The following is a 13423-nucleotide window of genomic DNA, read 5'->3' on the forward strand; positions in this document are numbered from 1 at the left end:
AACCGTACACAAATATATACACTGGCTTTCTTCAAAAAGAGAAAAGTTAATAAAAAGAAGGTAGAAAGCCTGAGGGACATTCTGTTTCTTGTATCATTGGTTTTCATAAATAGGGCATGACAGGGCATGGCTGTGCTCAGGTCACACCTTGCCTCAGGAGTGTTATGAGGCAGGATGGGAAGCCAAAGATTACATTTCAGTGGAAAGTTTGACTTTTCTCTTGGTGGCAAGGGTTTTGAAAAATCTATCATCAAGTGGTAGTTAAAACAAAGGAGTCCGAGTTCAAAATAGACCACCCATGAGTGGACAAACTGAGGGAGACCTGAACAGAAGGAGAACTTCAGATGATCTTAAAACCCAGTTTAGAAGACCCTACGGTTTCTCTTTTTTGCATATAGGGAGCTTATTATTATTATTATTGCCACATTCTGAAATCCTCACTTATGGCCAGACCAAGATGCCTTGGGGGCACGCAGAACAGAGTACACCATAGTATGTCCAACCAAGGAAGAGTCCTTTTGCCTGAACTTGTCATTGTTGCTGCCTCCTGGGTAGTGCAGTTTTAGGTGTGTATAGGACCTTGTTGCAGAAGCATTAATCATTACCTTAGGGAAAGATAATTATTCGTAGAGAAATCATGCCCTATTAATAAGGAACTTTGCTTAACTGTTTGAATGTTGCTGAGTGCTCCAGGCACTGTACATCCTAACTTTCCACTTACTTTGCATTTGTATAACACTTTCCATCTGATGATCTCAAAGCACTTGAGAAACACACTGAATTCAACCTCATGACACCTCTGGAAAGAGGGGAAATATAGTTACCCCCATTTTATAGTTGGGGGAAACAGATACACGGAGAGATCAAATGACTTACCCTGATGACCCAGGAAGTTTGTGGCAGAACAAAACCAAAATGCAAATATCACCATTCCAAGTCCTGTGGTTTAACCATTCTCTCTTCTCTGTGCCTACAGAATGGTAATGGCAGCACAGAGATTAGCAGCGAAAGAGTTAAATCATTACTGTGAACTGGATCTTGAAGTTTCCCAGGGACTGTCTCCTGAAGTGGGAGGGATTTATGGAGCTACAGAATGGGTAGGGTCTTTGGCCTCCCAACCCAGTGGATCGTGGTGGTCAGAGAAGTAGGGAAGCTGCAGTCTAGCAGAGAGAGAAGATATCCACATGGAGGGCTGGCCACTTTGCAAAATTCTACTGGAGCTGTGGCATTGGCTGAGTAGCACTAGCAGCCACAGATCATGGTTAAAGCAGATCAGATTTGGAGAGGGAGCTCAGCAATTCTGGTGGCTGTAAGTCAGCACTGGTGTTAATGTCACGTGGTTAAGTACTGTTGCACCATCTTGTGGGATGGGATGTGGCACAGGAAAGAACAAGAACAAGAGAGTAAGTATACCTGAAAGGTATCATCTATATCCCCGAGCAGGCCCTGAGCCATCCTGGAAGGGATGGACAGCTGGTATCAGCTCTCTCTCCCTCTTTCCCTCTCTGCCTCCTTGAGGGGAGGGGGAACCAGAAGGGACACAGATCTTCCTGCAGAAGAAGGGAGGCAGATAGGGGAATCCCAGCCCAGCTTGGACAGCTCTTCTCCAATTAGGTGCTGCTCGACCTACTGACGGGAAGGCTTGGAGCCCTATAAACTCCTAGCCAGGCCCCAGCTCCTGCTGCTCCCACTTCAGATTCTCCCACCCAACGAGTCTTCATTTCACCAGCCACTGAAGAGGCAGGAAGGGGAGGAACTCTGGTGGAGCTCTGCACCTCTTCCCTTACCCCCAATCCCAAAAGAAGAGAGGAAAAAGAACTCTCCTTCTTGTGTTAGTGGAGGACGGGGAGCTGTGGCTCTCACAAGCTCCCTCTTACTTTAATGTCTGTTGAGCAACTCCCTTGCTGGTTTGACGCCAACGTACCTTGTTCAGCATCCCTAATGTCAGGGCTCAGGCCTCTGAAGTCACTAACTCAGCCATTTCAACTTGCTGGCCTTTTCTCAAGGGCAGGCCTCTGATGTCACTGACTCAACAGTGCTTGTTTGGTGGTCTGATGTCAGTGCATAGGCCTTTGTGGTATCATTGACTCATCTCCTTTAGCTGGCTAGGCTTATGTCAAGGTGGAGGAATCTCCGAGGGGAATGACTTTAGCTTATTGGTCAAATGTCAGGGGAGGTCATTGGCTCAGTAGTCTACCTTGTAGTGCAGATGCCAAGGCACAGGCCTCTGGGAGCTTACTGTCCAAGTGCTCAAGTTTTCTGGATTGATGTCAAAGCTAAGGCCTCATTGAGGTCACTAGTTCAGTAGCTTTAGTATGTTGGGATGATATTAAGAGACAGGCTTCTGGAAGCGCTCTCTCATACCTCTAGCTTGCTGGTCTGAAGCCAAGGTGTGCATCTTTGTGAAGTTACTGGCTCAGCCCCTTTCCCTTTAGAGGCCTGTGTTGAAGTAAAGGCCTCTGTGTGGTTACTTGATGTGCACTTGCAGCTTGCTGGTCCGATGTCAAGGGACAAGCCATGCTGATGTCACTGGATGAGTACTTCCAGCTTGACGGGCCTTTGTGAGGTTATTGCTCAGCTCCCACTGCTGGTTACATGTAGAGGTCAAGGCAGAGGACTCTCTGAAGTTACTGACCAGTAACTAGAGGTTACTGAGATTACCTCTAGATTGCTGGTCTGATGTCAAGGAATAGGCCTTTATGAGGTCTTTGGATCAAGAACCTTAAGCTTTTGGGGTATATGCGATGGCCTAGCGTTTTGTGAGGCCTCTGGCTCTGGATTGATAGGATGATGCAAAGCACAAGCTACAGTGAGCTCAGTGCCCTTCATTTGTTGGGCTGATGTGGAAGCACTGGTCTCTGTAAGGTTACTGGCTCAGCACAGAAAGCACCTAGCAACAAAGGCAGCATTATCTCTTTAGCCGATGGATCTTTGTTCGGACATTTATGGGACAGATGATTCTCTGCTCCATGCCCAACCACAATACATCTAGGAGACTTGACCCTATAAAATAGTAGTGGGGACTTCCATGGGGATCACCTGGAAGAGGAGATGAATCAGCAGAGCCACAGCTATTCTGGGTAGGGTTTCCTAAGTTTCCTCTTTGTTTCCACAAGCAAAGGAGATGCTGGGATATTACAGGTAGAAATGCTAATTTTAAACCTGATTCCCACCCCCTCCTATAGGCTGAAAATAGCTGCAAGTGTGGCATTACAGGAACACTACATACTCCAGAAATGTTATAAGCCTGTGAAAAGAACAGCTTTGAGATTGGCATTTTGTATTTCTCTCGTATTTGCACAAAGTTTACGTGACTATTGGAAAGCAGCTTTCTTTTAGAAAGTGGCCTCTCTCTCACAGGACCAAGAAAGGCTAGGAAAGGTTTGCGTTTTTTTACAGTTATTAAAGTCAGCAAATCACATAAAATACCACATAAGTGGTCAAGACACCAGTGAGAGTTTGTCTAGGCACCCCTTGCCTATGTACTAGTCTTCATAACAAAAATACTTGTAAGCAGTAGGAGTTTCCTCTATGTTCTGGCCCCCAAATTTCCTTCCCACCACTGTGACATGGCAGGCTGTGTGCTGGTTGTTTGCCAGGCTGCATTTCTAGTAGTGCTATATGGATTTGGTTGGCAAAGTGCTTTGGGATCCTGCCTACAAAACACTTGACAGTGGCTAAGCAGAAGGGAGGCCATTATATACCAAATATGATTGTTTCAGTGTCACTTTGTCCTCCTTCCCACACATCTGTTTGTTTATCTTCATCGATTGCTCCCATGTCATAGGTTTAGATTGTTAGCTCTTTAAGGCAGGGACAGTCTACACAGAGCCTAGCACAATGGGGTGCCCATCCCTGAATGGGACCTCTAAGTGCTACCAGAATATAAATACATATATGATAAATAATACTAAAATGCTGTAATATAGAGATGTAAATCACTGGGATGTGCTAGTTAGTGCTTCTGTAGCTTGCCTGCTACAGGAGAGATTCAGAAGTGCACAGCTGTGGGTCACAGCCCCTATACTGTGTATAGGTTAAGCAGGTTCTTCTTTAGCTCAAGCTTTAGGAGGCTGTGCATTTATAGGAGCACTTGAGTTCTATCTCTGCTATTGATGTGAAGTTCTGAACAGCGTGCCGCAGAGTAACAACTGGGCAGACTGCGGCTTTGTTGCCCTATTACATTGCTCCGCAGTTCGGACTACGGGGGTGTGAATAGCAGCGCACACCGAAGTGCTTCACTATAACTTCCCCATGTGGACACTGCGGGCGCGAAATGAAGGGGTCCTACTTCACGCTAACGTAATTCTTCAAACGGGAGTCTGATGTGATTGATTTCTGGGCCTCTCCCCACTCTGCCTTTTTTACATTGCACACTACTTGCACAAACCCAGGCTATCTGTATTACAAATATGTGGTTTGATTTGGATAATTATGTGTAATTATGATTGCCTGAAATTCTTTGCTTTTAGCTTTGACAGTTTCCACGTGGTCATTGGGTTGGTCACAGATTTATGTGGAAGCTACCAGTGCATTAAGTTGACCAATCTAACATGAGAATCTTGAGTCTCTACCATTGGCCCTTTAGAACGGTAAATCATAAGAAAAAAAGTATCGATTCTTCCCCCTCCCCTCCCCCCCAGTTTTGCACTCTGTGTGAACCTTGCTCTCACAAGACAATAGTAGGTAATTTTTTTTTTTTTTTTTACTAGCCAGCTGGTCTTTAACTGAACAATCTCAATAATATCCACCACAAACTCTAATCCAAATAAACAAGAAAATACGATTTACAATCTGCAAAGCCAATCAATATCAGTCCATAATGAGTTTTAATACTTAGCAACATATTCTTAAATGTTGTTCTTTCATATAGCAATTTCTTTTTAATTGCATATTAGGAGATAAGGGTTTTGTGTTTTTCAAATCATTTATGTGAATTATTTTTTCAGTTGCTTTAACCACAATACAGCAAAATGGTGAAAGAGGATTAGGGGAATTTAGGAAAAACACTGATTTCTATAATCAGATCTGAATTGCAATCTGTCTGGTTTTGAATAGCAGTAAATTTGCCACAGAGACTGCCAGAAGCTGAGAAATGATTGGGCTACTATTACTGAATATTTGGTAGTCTGCTTAGTACCATGGAAGCCTTACTTGATTTCTTTCTTTTTAATACACACTGGGGCTTAATTCTGAAGCCCTTATTCAGTTTTTAGTCAGGTGAAACTCCCAAGTAAAGACTAAAGTAAAAAGTAAACTAAGACTGAGTGGCGAATTGTGGCCCTTGGGATTTGTGGATGGAGAACTCTTCCTCTCCCCACATGAAAGGAAGAGTCAGCCAAGTCCACCACTCCATTGCCTTCTTCACAAGGGTTTTGTGTGGATCCAGGAATCCATGAGGGGGTGGGAAGCAGTGGAGATCATCAGAGGAAAGTTAATGCAATCAGAAAAGTGCTACTCCCTGCTGGGAAACCCCTAGTTTGGGAGTTTCTAGCAGAGCCCCAGGATGTCCAGAACTGATTTGGAGGCACAGGGGCCTTTGTGAAATTGGTCCTGGGACCTTGGTGGATCCCTGTTTCAGAACCTTAATTTCTTCTTTGTAGGGGACAGAGCCTAGTGACCACTTTTTAATAGAGGAATTCAGAGAAAAGTCCAGAAAGGGAACCACATGGCGTTCCCTGGCCCAATGCATGTATTTCTCCATAGGGAAGTTGTCTGACCATAAGTAAGAATTTGGCTTATGGATTTACTGGGTGTTTTGCTGGCACAAGAATTGATTAGAAACTGAGTGATGATTTCAGGATTTGGCCCTGATAGAATTAAGTCAGAGTCAGAGGTGGTGCTAACCCATTGGGGGTCCTAAGCAGGAATAGTCCCCCCCCCGCAACACATACTGATAGGGGGTCCCCTTGAATTGCTCTGGGCCCTAAGCAATTTCTTCATCTGCTTATGCATAGTGCCAGCTCTGTTCAGAGTAGAGCTCAAGTAGCTACACCATCCCTGGAACTACTGACTAATAATACTTTGCGTTTCTATGGTGCCTTTCATCTGAGGAGCTCAAAGCTCTTATTCATCTTTAGAACAAATACTAAAACTACAGGAAGGTAGAACACACCAGACTTTGTGGTGGAAGAGCACTATATTTAATTTTTGAAAGCATCCTAAAATGACTGTGTTTTGTGGATAATGATGTGACTTTTACCTATCAGTGCATGTCATCAGTTGTGTAATATCCGTGTCTATAGTTTAGTATAGATATCAGAGCCAAAAGGATTTTAAGAACTGTTAACATATTTATGCATTTTAATACTTACATTACTCCATGTCATTTTATTTGCATCTTACATTTCATGAAATTTCCTATCCTCTAATGTGGTTAAACCCAGAGTAAGGTAATGAGATGCAGTGTATCTTGAAGACTTTTTTAAAAGTAACATGAATTTGAAGTAAATATTCCCCTTAAGTAGCCAGTAGCCAAGACAAGATTATTGCAGTAATTTTACACAATTCACAGGCTGATGTGTAGCCCATTGTTTCATTGACTACAGCACCTAAAATTTGTCACATCTTTTTCCATCCTTCCCTCACAGCCTTGCACTTAACTCTCTGGTTTGTGAAAATGCTTGAAAAATGTTTGTGTCTTTCTTTTGTCTATGCAGGGAGTTAACAAGAGTTGGAAACTACTGTCAACCCATCCTGTGAGTGAAGCAGATGGGAGTTGGTTCTGTTGAACTTTTCACTTGGGAAAATGCATTAAAAAAGAAGCGTTGCTAGAACATGGCTGATGCTGACCTTTGCCTGTACTGTAATGGATCCCAGTGCATGATTTCATTACCATGGTGATGATCTTAACCAAAACGCTGGAAAACAAAGGTGCTGACTCTGTGACATGCAGGACTGAGCTGGTAAGATATGCAAAATCTTAATGACAAACTATCTTCCTGCTGATAGCTGCACTGTAGCTGTATAATATGTGTTTCAAATTTAGGGCCAGATCCTCAGTTGGTGTAAACTGGTGTAGCTCCAGACACTTCAGCTGAACTACATCCATTTACACCAGCTGAGCATCTGGCCCTTAGTAAATAACAGGAATGCTGTGGTTTTAGTATATGTGAATCTCAGCAAAGCATTCAATCTATTGCCATAGAATAAACACATTAAAAAACTGGATAAACACCAACTAGATGAATAGCTTGGATTAGAAGTTGTCTGACTAACAGTGAACAGATGGTCACCGGTAATAGTAAGATGAGCAAGTGGGGAGCAGTATTAAGTGGGGGGTGGCAAGGGTCAGTACTGTGTAACTTAACAGTTTTGTTAAGAATCTAGAGAAAAATACAAATTCAAACACCATCAAATGAGCTGGCAGCACAGAAAAATCAGAGAGGCAACAAACACACAGAAAGACCAAATTACATTGCCAAGTGAATTGGGGAGAGTGGAACAGTGGGCTGAGTGTACCTAAGGAGAAGAAATAAGTGGCACAGATGCAAATTAGGGGCAACTGCCTGGAAAGCAATGAGTGCAAAAATGACCTGGGGGTGATAATAGAGAGCAATCTGAATAGGCTCTCAAAGTGCCAAATAGTCAATGCTAGTCTCAGACGTGTTTATATATAGTGGCATTCAGGAGAATTATTCACAGTCTAGAAAGAAATTAGAACAAGGTGCTGTTGCCTGGAAAATGCTTTGGGAGTTTCAGAAAAGATGCACAAGTACAAATACTCCTCTCTCTCCCTCCCCACCCCAGAAGAAGCAGAGACCTCCACCCCCTTAACTGACAGATCCCCCAAAGATCAATGCGGATTGCGGGGGAAAGCAACGGGCAGCTGCCTGTAGCACAGCTGATGTCCCTGTGGAAGGTGGAGGAGCTTCTGTAGGGTTGGAGGAAGCATGTTGCAGAGGCTGAACTTCACCCTTCTGTGGGCACAGGGTCCCCCTCTGAGAGCAATCTAGAAGGCATACGACTCAAATGTCTCCCAAAGAGGAGGTGAATATGTTCTATGAGGGAGCAAAGTCCTTGTCTGAACATGCATTGTTTTGGTCATTAGCCAATAAAGGAAAAAATATGAAAAACATGATGAAATTTAACTGGTCTGAAAGATTCCCCCAGGCAGGCCTTCTGCAAACCATTGGCTAAAGTTCACTTGAAAGTTATTGGATTAAGTGGGTGGGCAAAGGGAAGTGACGAAGTGTCATGTACAAGCTTCTAATGAGATTTGGTGGCTGTGGGAGACTCACTGGTTTGGGATGAGTATAAATTATTCTGTGCATTATGGAGCCACATGGAACCAGTCCACTGTAAAACAACAAAAGCAGCCCTTCCATTTCCTTTGCTGGGGGCAAAATTGTTAGCTTTTGATATACTGCAGACTCGTTAGAATGTAATTGCCTCGCTGCAGGGCCCTTGGTTATTAATTGCTTGTTAGCACTTTTGGTGCTGTGTAAATACAATAATAAAAATGGGTCTGGATGTAAATTTCTAATTTTCTGGGATGTTACATTGGTGCAGATGTTCACACAGGGGCCTGATCCAAAGTCCACTGAATACAGTGGGAGTCTTTGTAATGACTTCAGTGGGCTTTGGATCCAGCCCAAAGAGTAGAAACCAAACAGTGAAAATTGAATAAAATCTAAAACCAAATCTAAAACCACATATAAAAAACAAAAGACCGGAAGAAACCTCCCAACCCCCGCCCCCAGTGAATTAGTTCACTGTTTTACTTCCCAGTTTTGATGTAAAACTCAAATCTTATGAAATGGCAATCGCACTTAATATAGGAACATATGTCATTTCAAAATGTTTCTTTCTTCCTCATTTTTAGACCTTAACTTTTGTCTCCGAACAGTACTTGCTCTTCTTTGATATGGGCTAGGCAGATGTATGCTGTGAAAACCTGGTTTTCTAGCGTTTGTTCTCTGTTCAAATTTGCTCTTGTTCGGCCTTACTTTTGATACAGCTATTTGTCATCTTTGTTCTCTAGTTCTCTGGTTACTTCATACCTTCTGTAACTAAATTAGGTCCCAATGGATATAAATGTTTCTATTTTACCTGGGAAGTGACAGCATGCTTCAAAAAGGTGGCCAAACTTTTACGTACGACTTAAATGACTTTTTCACATCTGCACAATTGGCATTTTCTGCCTCCTTAACATCTTGTATTAGATTGTAAGGTATGTGGTGTGCATATTTATTAGGATCATTTTCATTAGATAATTTTTATAATGGATTGTCAGAAGTAATTGGAGTATTGTTATGTAAGTGGCCAACATTTAAAATATGAATTGGGAGAGAACAAGGTGCATATGCAATTGCCTAAACCCAGATAAAATGCAAATGTGGCAGAATGGATCACCCTGGAATTTATTTTGGTGCTGGTACTTGAATAAAATTATCATTACTTAAGTAAAGTAGGATGCAGGTGCAGGGGGAGAAATGTCAGAAGTAGAATAGGGACATTTTTGGGACAGCAGAAGAATGGTGACCATGATAGGCATTGGTAACATATTCTGCACCTGTAGTGACTTGTGTTTAAAGCTGCAGTTTGGTCATGGCAGCTTTTAGGAGAAGGCTTAAGATGATTGTGCTGTCAAGGGAAAAATTGTTGGAAAGGGTGTTTAAATAGAAAACATCACAAGTCACTGGAATTGGTTTGTACCTGTAAAACATTGATTCTTCCATTTTCAGTGTAAATAAGAAGAACAATCTAAGTGCTGTGAGAATCATTTGCAGAAGAGCTGTAGTGTGGGAGCCCACCTTTGTTAAAAATGGTCTTTCAGTTTCTAAATGGGAAAATGTAGTGAGCCTCTAAGAAATTCAAAATCCCACTAAGTCCACTGGTCTCTTGCTTGTCCCAACACAGAATTATTGATGAACTCCCCCTCTTTGTTTAGTTTCCCCAGTAGTTTAGGGTCCTGGGTCCAGCAATGAGTAGTCCCTGACTTCAGTGGAATACTCACACTCACGGCTTGCGTGACTGGATCCTAGTGCTGCCACTTTGCAGTTTTTAACAAAGTTTGATTAACTGAAGGAAATATGGAGGGAGGATGGTTGGCTGGTTAATGCACAAGACTGGGTCTTAGGGAATTTCAGTTCTGTCCCCAGCACAGCCACTGAGTTCTTTGGGCAAGTCCCTATGGACTGCCACTTTTGCTCATGTTAACTAGTCCTACTGATTACTAACTCAGCAAGAATAAGGATGGCAGAATTGGGCCCTAAAGTTCAGAATAACTTCGAATGAATTAGTCAAGCCTGCGAGAAGTGAATAGCTTTTCTGGTTGTTTTCAGCACACTCCAAAGATGAGTCAAGGACCTACTCTCTTCTCTTGTGGAATTATGGGTAAGTAACAGAAATTTCTTCAATATTTACTGCATCTCTGCTCCAGTCATTTAATCCGTGACCTTTCATAACTGCATGGTGTAAAGGGAAAGCATTTTTTTTTTGGGGGGGGGGGAAGGGGGATCTTAGTAAGAATATATCCTAGAATTGTTTCCTACAAATCACAAGCTGTGTTGCTCCTTTTCTCTAAATACAATATCTGAACTCAGAAAGGCCTCAGGGCCCTTTACTTTGGAAGCCACATAGCTATTTGTTTATCTCCTGTATGCTACACCTCATGGCACTCTGGTGGGGAGCAGTGTGTTCATTTCCAGTTGGACAACCTGTATCTTCAGCTATATGTAAGCTTAGCATCATCCCAAGCAGTAGAATCTACTTAATCATCCAGCCTTTCTGATTATTGCCACATGCATTTAACTGGAACAGTTGCCAGCAATTCAGTGCAAAGCCTTTTGTGACTCTAAAAAATGGCCAAGCGCCACAGCCCCTGTGTCTAAATGGCACGTCCAATGGTGTCCGTAAGCCTGGTCGAAGGAGTTCACAGGTAGGAAATAAGTTAGTCTGCTGTCATGCACTACCCACCACTTATTCCAGGGTAGCTTTCTGGCTCCATTGGCAGCTGATAAATAAGTTATTTACCTTGTTTTTCTAAATACTTTGATGCTTTTGCTTATTTTTAGAGTGTTCATACAGTACATAGATTGCAAGCCTTTTGGAGAAGGGACAGTCTTTTTATTCTGTGTTTGTACGTTACCTAACACCAGCGAGTCATGGGTCAATGACTAACCAATTTATTTGAGCATGAGCTTTCGTGAGCTACAGCTCACTACATCTGATGAAGTGAGCTGTAGCTCACGAAAGCTCATGCTCAAATAAATTGGTTAGTCTCTAAGGTGCCACAAGTACTCCTTTTCTTTTTGCGAATACAGACTAACACGGCTGTTCCTCTGAAACGGGTCAATGACTGGGGCTCTTAGGTGCTACCACAATACAAATAAACAAACAAACAATATTATCAGTAAAAAAGAATACCTCTGAGCCAAAAGTTTTTGAACAAGCCTCTGTTAGTAAGGACAGTTGCTTATTTGGTCCTTTGTCTTTACCAAGAGCATCGATTGTAGTGTATGACTTCTAATGTATTTTGCACCAGAGTGCATCACTTTTTATGCAGAACTGCCATTGACTTCCATGGGAGTTTGGTGCATGGACTGACGATCCTGAGGGACCAATCAGACTGAAAGATGTGGCACTGTATTATGCTCAGTGGGCTTTGTAATGTGGAGAGTGACTTGCTAGGCACTGGGCTAAGATCTCCAAACCCAATTAAAATTTTAGGTGGTGATTGAGTCAAACTACTTGATATGAAAGCCAGGGCTTTACAAACAGAGAGGCTGCCCCCTCCATTAACAGATGTAATTCTCATTAGTGTTAATGGGAGCTGAGTACATGCATTAAGGGGAGACATTTCCCAAGCCTCCAGATAACTAGAGTCTTCTGAAGGGGGTGGGGGGAAGATTAAATATTTTGATTTTCCAAATGAAAGTCACAAGATTCAAAGTCAAGACATGACAGAAACAGTCAGTTCCCTTTATTCAGCCTGTCAAGAATAAATAAGGAACAAAGAGTACTCAATCAGTTGGGTTAGCCTTGTGATAAGGCATTTACAGAACTGTCAACAAATATGAAGGGTCTAAGCCTAATTGAAAAACAGCTTGTTAATAGCTTTCTACAAAGCCGTTAGGATCTGAGCTACACTGTGCTGGTCTTCCTTGTGTGCCAAATTATCCTGTTTCCAAGGGAACCTAATCTTACCTCCTTGACCACAGCTCACCATGTAATTGTCTTTGTCATGCCCAGTCAAGAAGAGTGAGTCTCATTGGCATGTGAAGGCATTATTTTGTTTTTAGGCATCTTTCCCAATGCATTTCTTGATGTCTTCAAACTTGTGCCAAGATCACAAACCAATTCAGTGTTGAAACTTGTTCAATGTTTTAAGTCCGTTCAGTGATTATAGTGGCATTGAATTTGAAATTGGTTGACTATTTCAGATCAGCTGGCTAGGTTCCCGCTTGTGAAAAGCGGAGAGAGAAATAAATACACTGAAGTTTGGATTGGCAGTAGGGCCAGCAGGAGGCCAAGAATTACAGTCCCATGTAAGATCTCTGGGGATTGGAGAGAACTTGGCTGGATTTCTTGTCCTTTCATTCAGGGTGTCTTAAAAAATGATCCTTTTGGATTCCACTGGAAGCAGTGAATGGAGAGGGAGATATTGCTGGGCAGTCTGTGGAGCAAACTGGCATTACATTTTCAGAAGGAAATCCATGCCAACCTCTTGGCTTCAAATAAGAGGCCATGAGGTTGACTACAGGGAACTGAAAAGTGTCAAGGAATGAAGTGGTGCCAAGTGGTGGAAAAGGGCATGTCCCTTCTTTTTCAATTGTCTATACCTTTGGCTGCAATTTCTTCAGAACTCAAGATCAGCAAGTCAGTTTTTGGATGGAAGCCATGAAAGAAAAACCCAGAATGCTCTAAGTGATTCAGTAAGTGAGTTTCTGGTCTGAATAAATATTGAACCAATACCCCATTTTGGTGACAGTGTGATATGAAAGTTATTGTCTTAAAGATGGGACAAAGTAAAACTCTTTGTATCCTGCTGTAGTAGGGATCCCATTGGCTAAGTAAAAGTGTGGTAAAACAATTAAGTCATGCACTGCTTGCTGAAGCTTGTCAAACCTAGACTGTGCCAGGCTGCCAGAAAGAGTGAGGTCCAGAAGCATGGGCTCTCCGCAGAGAATACTTGGCACTTTTTTTGGAGAGTATGTCTCCAAGAAGGAATAGCAAGATTGTAACCACCGGACCAAGGCAAGACATAAGAGGCTATGTATCAGAGATCTGGGTCTGAGACTGTGACCAACACCTTGAATTGCACTTGGGAGCACATAGCCAGTGTAGAGTATGGGGCATTTGGGGCTCTTCCAGTCAAGGGGTGAGCTGCACACCAGCTGAACATTCCAGTTGCATTTCAACAATAGCCTGGAGGAGAGTGGATTTCAGTCATTTCGTTTCACGGTGACAGAGGTGGGGA

General features: G+C 42.6%; 1 protein-coding gene across 3 annotated transcripts in view; it reads left to right on the plus strand.

Annotated features, from left to right (window-relative positions):
• The window catches only part of FAM53B (family with sequence similarity 53 member B), a 124709-nt gene that overhangs the window by 28169 nt on the left and 83117 nt on the right, over positions 1–13423 (plus strand). For all 3 annotated transcript variants that reach the window (XM_048859291.2, XM_075131029.1, XM_048859292.2), the window contains 2 exons: positions 6660–6905; positions 10287–10338. In XM_048859291.2, coding sequence (XP_048715248.1) covers positions 6837–6905; positions 10287–10338 — 121 coding nt within the window. In that variant the 5' untranslated portion in view covers positions 6660–6836. The remainder of the gene's footprint in view (positions 1–6659; positions 6906–10286; positions 10339–13423) is intronic.

The sequence above is a fragment of the Caretta caretta genome, chromosome 7 (genome assembly GCF_965140235.1).
Source record: "Caretta caretta isolate rCarCar2 chromosome 7, rCarCar1.hap1, whole genome shotgun sequence".
Lineage (NCBI taxonomy): Eukaryota > Metazoa > Chordata > Testudines > Cheloniidae > Caretta > Caretta caretta.